This window comes from Lactuca sativa, chromosome 6 (genome assembly GCF_002870075.4).
Source record: "Lactuca sativa cultivar Salinas chromosome 6, Lsat_Salinas_v11, whole genome shotgun sequence".
Taxonomy (NCBI): Eukaryota; Viridiplantae; Streptophyta; class Magnoliopsida; order Asterales; family Asteraceae; genus Lactuca; species Lactuca sativa.
In genome coordinates, this window is record NC_056628.2 from 157,709,685 (window position 1) to 157,718,595 (window position 8,911).

Sequence of the window (8,911 nt, forward strand, 5' to 3'; positions counted from 1 at the left end):
AAATCCTTTGGAACAAGCTTTCCAAATGAAGATGACGTTCCGAGATACGATCCAGGATATGAGAGTCATGCTTCACTTCCTCCACCTCCTCCAATCATTCTCCCTGACCCACAAGTTCAAAGGCTTCAAAAGTTCAAGCTCACTCAAGCCCTTTTGGCAAGTGAACACGAAGATGGGAAACCTGCATGTGCACACGTCTTAGGGATGAAGTCACACATTGATAGGTTAAGCATGTTGGGTGTCGAGATTTCATGCGAGTTGGCTGCTGACTGGGTTCTTTAGTCACTTTCTGAATCATATAGTGAGTTCGTTAGAGAGTACTATATGATGGATCACGACTTGACCCTCATTAATCTCACCTATTTGCTTATAGCTACTGAATCAGCAATGATTTGGCGTGCTGGTCAAGCAAACTTGTCTGGTGAATCAAACTCCCAAACTTCAATGGACACTGGCAACATTGGAAGTGCAGAAAGAACTAAGTCTGTGATTGTCGATGTGCTGTGCCAAAGGAGTCCATTTGCTTTTATTGCCAGGAGAAGGGGCATTGGAGACGAAGCTACACAAACTACCTGAGAGATCTAAGAGATGGGAGAGTCAAGACGTATGGCTCTGCTTCAGGTAAAATCCATTATCTAACTCTTTTGAGTTCCTATTCTAGATTCTTAATACATGATGTGATAAGATTACATTTTGATGTTTTGTAGGATCGAAGAAAAGAGAGGAAGCTTGAGGGAAGAAGTGAGCTGAATCTAATCATGAAGAAATGGATTTTGATCGCATTACTTGAAGAATGGATTCTTGAGCTACTACTTGGAGTTAGAATAGATTGTTAAGCAATATGTAATAACATAGTTTTTCAATTGAATTGCACTGTAAGGACAAATTTTTTCCGCAATAAAATGAATTTTGATTTTATCTTATTTATTTATCCTTGTGATGGCATGTATGAAAAAATTGATGTTGGAATATTTCTATTATTAGCAACAATGGATTTGATTCTTAATTATGTTATTTGTGGACATATCAAAAGTTTACCAAATAGGGAGAGTTTCTCATCACCCAAGTTTCAATTGGACAGAAACTTGGAATCATGCAACGTGTATTGTATGATGAATGAAAAACTTTCACATTTGGGAAATTTAGACTAATTCTTTGACAAAGTGTCAATTGAAGGACTACGAGATCGAGTACACTAGGTCGTACGTTGATCAAGTCTACCACAAGAGTGACAAAGATATTCGTCATGATTTACTAAAGTTTAGTAAATATGGTTATACTTATAAGATTAAGTATAACTCTGAGTTGACTGAAATAGTTTCAATCAATAGCAGAACGAATAAGAAGAATCAAGAAGGCAGAAAGATAAAAGTTTCTCCATTCTAAGAAGAAGGGAGAGTACCTTTTATTGTATTTTATGATGAAGTCTTAATGATTAAGAACCATATCTCAATTGATCCTCTAAGTGAGTCTTAGTGCATTTGCATGTCTAAGAAGAGGAATCGAGAATTGTAGAAATGGTTAAATCAAAGAGTCAATCATACTTCATTCCAATATCAAGTCTTAGAGTCATACTCCAAGATTGTGACATTGAGTGACAAGTCTGAAGTAGGTTTATAACACTCATCAAATGTGGAATTTGGAAAAGTTTTCTTATTTTTGCGCATTAGAAATTGGTAAGTTGTGATGTCTTGGATAAGACAAAGACCAACTAGGACCAATTTGTGAAGTGTTTTGTCTTGATAAGAACTACACTAACTCTTGAATATTTGCTTTGTCAAGAAATGTTTCTTGACAAGAGAATCTTATATGTCAAGGAGTCAGTGGAGCCTTAATGGTCTTGAAAGGTTTCAAGAACAAATCAAGAATATACCTTATCGATCATCACTAGCACACGACTTGAGGTTTACAACCTGTCATGCTGACATTATTTTGTTTTTGTGCCATTCCAATTGAGTTAATTGCGTATGTGAGTTCTATGAGTTCTCATTTAAATGCATACTAGAGACTTAGTCGATGGAAAGTACATTGATATGTAAGGACAAGTTACTAAACTACTTGGAAGACATGGTGGGCACTTGTGTTACCATAAGGCAAGAAATCAAGATTAAGAAAGTTCAGTCCATATGAGTTTGGATTTGTCGCAAACCTTGGTTTTGGCAAATTCACATGGATAGGAACTCATACACCATAAAATCTAAGTGTCATAAGATTCCCTCCTTCATGAAAATGATTGTGAGGAAATGCTTTCACTAAAAGAGATTTTAAGAAGATAGCGATTGTGAAAATTGTATTCTCAAAATTCGATTATGGTTACGGCATCCCTTTCCATAGTTCGAATTATGAGATTTGGCAATTAGTTTCAACATATGGAACTTAGTAACATAAGTTTTGAATTGTTTAAACAGACATATGAGTTATCTAAGACAAAGGTGTATAAGGTTAAGATGCCTAGATAAAGGCTTATCGAAGCATCTGGTATTAGAAATATGAATTTCAGAAATTCAATAGGCATTGTTTTCTGAAAGTTCATTTGTTTTCTGAATACATGTCATAGCTAGTGGGAGCATAAGTGTTATGCTTATATGGTAATAATCATCATGATAGTGGGAGCATAAGTGTTATTATTATGGCGAGTATTGCAAGTTAGCAATATTAATTATAGAAAAACAAAGATTCAATTTGCAAAGTTGCATGGGTTGAAAAGTTGTTTTAATATAATTAAGGGAGAGAATATTATACTTCGTTTCAAAATCTAAAGCTTAGATTGAGAAATTTTAATATTTTCAGTCAAAGGATACATTGTGTGTTCTTAAAATTTGATTATGATTACGGCATCCCTCTTCATAGTTCGAATTGTGAGAACATGACACATAAAATATTATGACAAAAGATTGGTAAAGCATCATATCTTTATGTAATACATTATGCATCGTGTCCCATATGCTTCGGGTATAGGATCGATTGCAAATACTATAATATTTTACCATTCTAAAATTTTCTAAATGTCTAGCGCATTAAGAGGGAAAAAGGACTAGAATTGGTTTGGACTAAAATAATTAAACAACTGTCAAAGGATGATCCAAAGTTCGCTGAGGATTGGTCGCTTGTGATTAGTTGGAGGTATGGTATTGGATGGACCATATTGACATTATTATGAATAGATAAGATTCTGTTAACAATGAGTTGTCATATGGCAAATGTGGAAATGTTTCCATATTGGGAGTTGGATATTGAGATTCTATGCCTAGATTAGAAACTTTTATGCAGGAAGGATGTTCAAATGAATGTACTTTGAATGTGAGACTTCACGTCTATGGAATTGTCTTGTAACAATGTCCGATAGAGTACTTCATAATTTCATTAGCCAAGTCTTGGTGACTTTTGTGCTATGAATTTATGAAAGGATCGTTGCATAAGATGTTAGAATCTAGCATATTCTAATAGTAGAAAAGAACCTTGTGTTCTTACACTAATGATAAGGATTGGGAATTGTGAAATGAGCATCATTGAAAAGGTTTTTCAATTGATCTATTTCACAAAGTAAGGACCATAGGAAACATAGTGTGCATGCTTTATGCATGGGACAACTATTATTGTAATTTAAGTAATAAGTTGATTTTCTGAAATAGTAAACGATATAAATGAGAAATCAATATGGTGGTTAAATAGAAGTGTTTTATTTACTCTCACAAGTTTGAGGCCATATAGGATTAAGTATTATTGTTATGTTTCAATTTGCATGTTTTGACTTCCATAATAACTAGGTTATTCAAACACCCACAGTCGGTCACACATTGGGAGTAGGTATGAATAATGACTGTCATGAATCTGTTTGTAGATTGTCTGAAGTGTTTAGACACATCACAAGTTTGCTGCAGAGTTCATGAGTGCTTTGATAAGATTAGAGTATTGGATTAAACCCACGCTCACTTGGATCACTTCATAGATTTATCACGAGTGATTAGTGAGACGATAATATTGTATATTCTTGAAACCGAGACATGTGAGTTGTTATTTGTTGGTCGGTTACACATTGATAATAAGTAAACGCACCAGTAACTTGGTGTTATAAAACTTATTGTTGTGTGTGATTCGATCAGTAAATGCAAGCGAGCATTTGAGTCGAAGTTTATCCATTCCTTTTATCCAAAGTGGGATAAAAGTGATATCTGTGGGCCTCTCGATGATTTAGTGATGACACCTAAGCGCTTGGCCAAGCCGGGACTAAGTTGATGTGTTCAATTGTAGTCTGTTATCAGTCGGCATAAATCGGAAGTCGGGAAACAGTATAGAGAGAATGATTGAAATTCGTGTCTTTTGTCTATACGATATCTTGAGAATGGAGGAATCTATAATCCCTTATCTAGAGGACACGCTATCTGATAAGATCAGAGTCGACAGCGGCTTTTGAAAGCTACGATTGCTGATCAGGTTCTGAAGTCATACGGAAAATAGTTATTAGACTTATCCAAGTGGGAGACTGTTGGATTAGTGTCTAAGTCCATAACTATTTTGGTATGTACTTGACCCGATTATGAGCATGGTCCTTTTGGGTTGCCTTCACCATAGCAATATGTAGGATGAATTAAGGAGAGAGAGGTTTAAATATGATTTATTAATATATTATGAGAATAATATATTAAAGGGGAAATCATATTGTTTAATTAATATTAGTCAAGAATTAATTTTGTGGCTAAAAGAGATTAATTAAATTTAGGGGACTGGACTGCAATTATTGGATAATTGAGTTATTGGGCTAAGGAATGCTAAAGGAGTAGGGGGTGAACGAAATTATGATGGAAGCCCATCATATTTTTGTCCATGGCCTTATCCAGAACGTTCCATGGGCTGCTTAGAGTTTAAGCTGTCCATTAGGGTTTTGACTGGAACCCTAGCAACCTACACAAGTATATAAAGGACCCCTTAGGCCCCAATAACGTGGACAACTGATTCTCTAGGGTTTCTAGTCGTTTTTGGGCAGCCTCTTTCCTTCTCCTCTTCATCCAAGTTGTATATGGTGTTTATGAGTCCATTAGAGGTGCAGCACTTGAGGGACTAAGCTTTTAAAGCCAATCCAAGCAAGGAATTGATTGTTATTGCTATATAACAATCAAAGGTAATTCTCTAAACCCTAATTCAGTTTATAACATGTTAGATCTAAGTTTATTAGTCTTGGATTCAAAGCACGTACAATAGAGAAACCTAGATCCAAGCATTAGGGTTTGTATGAGCACATAGGATTGTTTCTTATGCCTAAAACCCATCAGCAACATCGGGTCACGAATAACTGACGTTCATGGACGCATCAGCAAGATTCCAACAAATCAAAATGGAACCCTCTTACCAAGAGGACATAACATTCATAAACCAACATGTGTCTATTGTTACACTGCCATGCCATTTGGTCTGAAAAATGCGGGATCAACATACCAAAGGTTGGTGAATAAGATGTTCAAGGAGAAGCTGGGGGACATAATGGAGGTCAACAACGATGACATGGTAGTCAAATCCAAAAAAGATGAGGATCACCTCAAGGATCTCGAGGAAGCCTTCGACATCCTAGACCAATATAACATGAAGTTGGATCCCTCCAAGTGCCACTTTGGGATGAGATCGAGAAAGTTCCTGGGATGCATGGTTACCAAAAGAGGAATCGAAGCAAGACAAAAACAAATGAAGGCCATCCTTGATCTGAAATCACCTCCCTCGATAAAGGATATCCAAAGATTAACAGGAAGAGTGGCAGCCCTAAACAGGTTCATCTCAAGATCCCCAGAAAGATGCAAGCCTTTCTACGACATCTTCAAGAAAAACAAAATATTCAAGTGGACCCAGGAACACGAAGATGCTTACCAAGAGCTTAAAAAACATTTAAGCTCGCCACCTCTATCGGTAAAACTACTAGATGGGGAACCAATCCTTCTTTACCTATCAGTATCCTTAAGCGCAGTAAGCGTTGTACAAGCCAAGGATCTCGATGGGAACGAACATCCCATATACTATGTAAGTAAAAATATCCTGGATCTTGAGACCAGGTACTCTCATCTTGAAAAAAATATAGTTGCATTAGTAGCTGCTTCGACTAAATTAATACATTATTTTGAAACACACCCTATAATTAGAAGAACTAACTATCCGATCAAGAATGTTATGAGAAAACCAGAAATGTAAGGAAGAATGGCGAAATGGTCTGTGAAGTTAAGCACGTATGACATAAAGTATGAACTGAGATCCACCATAAAGTCCCAAACATTGGCAGATTTGTGGCAAAATTTAGTGATGATCTAAGAGCTAAAGTCAAAATAGAAGCCAAACAACTTGTAGAAGAGGAAAACATGGGAAGATGGATTCTATTCACAGATGGAATATCGAACCAAAGAGGAACTGGCTTGGGGATCATACTAAAATCGCTACATGGGGACATCCTACCCTATGTACTCCGCTGTGAATTCAATGCAACCAACAATGAAGTAGAATACGAAGCACTAATCATGGGAATACAGTTAGTCAAGGATCTTCAAATCAAGGATCCTCATGTATTCATCGAATCTTTGCTACTAACTAATCATTTTAATGGATCCTATGTAGTGAAAGGAGAGAAGCTAGTTCTATATCTCCAAATCCTTAAAAACCTGGCCTCAAAATTCAAAACATTTACCCTAAACCAGGTTCCTAGAGAAGACAATGCTGAAGCTGATGCTTTGGCCAATCTAGGATCTTCCTTAAGGATCCCCTTGGAGAACAAGATCCTTATAGCCTACGTATTGACCCCGAAAATCGAGGATCCCATTGAGGGACTAAGAAACCCCAACGATCATGAGGAGACTGTCGACGTTGCCGCGATCGAGGATCCCGACTCAACGACCCAACATCAGGATCCTAACATCCAAGATCCTTCTCCGACCTTAGGATCCTAGATTAAACCCATCATGCAATACCTCAAAAAAGGCACCGTCCCAAAGGAAAAGAAAAGCGAGAGAGAATTTAGAACAAGGAGGTCAAAGTTTGTTATAATCCAAGGTAAGTTGTATAAAAAATTTGCAACAGGACCATACCTCGGGTGTTTAGAAGATCATGAAGTTGTAGAAGTCCTAAAGGACATCACGAAGGGGACTATGGCAACCATACTGCGGGCAGATCCTTATGTTCCAAGGTATTAAGGAAAGGATAGTACTAGCCGAAAATGAATAAAGACTCATTCCTCCATGCACAGAAATGTGACGCTTGTCAAAGACATAGAAACATCTTGCACCAACCACCCGAACCTCTACATCCTCTTAATTCCCCTTGGAAATTTATGACATGGGGAATGGACATAGTGGGTAAACTTCCAGTAGCCCTTGGAGGAAATGTATTCATGCTAGTAATGGATGACTATTTTTCAAAGTGGATAGAAGTTGAAGCCTACTTCCAAGTAAGAGACAATGAGGGGGTCTCCTTCATCAGACGTAACATCTTAACCACATTCAGGATCCGTGTTGAGATTATATGCGACAATGGATCCCGATTCATATGCATAAGAACGAGGGACTTTTGCACATGTTGGGGAATCAAAATGGTGATGTCTACTCCTGTCCACCTTTAAGCCAATGGACAAGCGGAATCCAGCAACAAAATTATAGTAAAAAACTTAAAGAAAAGGTTGGATGAGAAGAAAGGAAGATGGGTTGAAGAACATCCTTTCGTATTATGGGTATATATAACCACTTCCAAGGTAGCTACCAGCTAAACCGCATACTCATTAGTGTTTGGCACGGAAGTGATGATCCCCAATGAAGTGGTGATCCCCACAACAAGATATCTACTCCAAAACCAAAAGCAAAACAATAGGATCCTGGCCCAAGATCTCGACACCATATATGAACTTAGGGATCTTGCCAAGATCCGTATTGTTGATCATCAATAAAAGACCACCAGGGAATACAATAAAAACATGAGGATAAGGAGATTCCAAGTATGATACTTGCTACTAAGAAAAACATTCCAAAATACCAAGCATCTTGGTTCAGGTAAACTAGCTCCTAAGTAGGAGGGGTCATACCTCATAGATGTTGAAGCAAGAAAGGGGGCATATGGGTTAGCTATCTAGGATGGAGATATTTTACGAAGATCCTGGAATGTGATACATCTCAAATCTTATTTTATGTAAGTACGATCGCTCATTTCTTGATACACTCAAGGTACGCGTGCTATTTACCCTATAATGGCATCGGAGGGGCGTTAGCCGACCTAACACCCACCCTTAGCTCACATTTATTGCATGTTGGAACTAAAGGATCCGGACACTCTAGGATGCTATCCTTTAAGGATCCTGACATCTAAGGATCCTGACATCTAAGGATCCTGACATTTAAGGATCCCGACTTCCCCGGATCCTGACCTTTAGGGATTATGACCTCTATGAATTTTTACAGGTATCTCTTCATAGATCTTGATGTCCAAAGGGAAACTGGTATGCAAGGATCCCATAACTGGAACTATCCTACAACTCAGAGTATGAATCTCCCAAGAATAGAGACTGATTACCTTGCCTACGAATAATGGTACTCAATTCCCTCTAAGGGTTAATGAATTAATAACCTCTTTCGCATGAGTTAAGATTTATACACCTCGCATAAGTGCATGGTATCCAACTATGGGATGTGGATGAGGGGATCATTTCATGCTTTAGTGACTTGGAAACCCTCTCATTTATGAACATAAGTTGAGATCCTAAAGTTTGAACCTAAGTTTATAGTAATAACTTGTTATCTTAAGTTGGGATCGTCTCCATAAAACTCCTAGTATTTATAACATTAACGTGTTATCTTAAGTTGGAATCTTCCCAAGAAAACTCCAAAGGTCTATCACATTTACATGTTATCTCAAGTTGGGATCTTCCCCAAAAAACTCCTATGGTTTATAACAT

At 37.4% G+C, this 8,911-nt stretch overlaps 1 protein-coding gene across 1 annotated transcript; it reads left to right on the plus strand.

Annotated features, from left to right (window-relative positions):
• Positions 1–5,397: 5,397 nt before the first annotated feature.
• LOC111901196 (uncharacterized) lies at positions 5,398–6,920 on the plus strand. Its single transcript, XM_023897080.1, has 2 exons — positions 5,398–6,038; positions 6,263–6,920. Exons 1-2 carry the CDS (start codon positions 5,398–5,400, stop codon positions 6,918–6,920), a joined length of 1,299 nt encoding a protein of 432 aa, XP_023752848.1.
• The last annotated feature ends 1,991 nt before the right edge of the window (positions 6,921–8,911 follow it).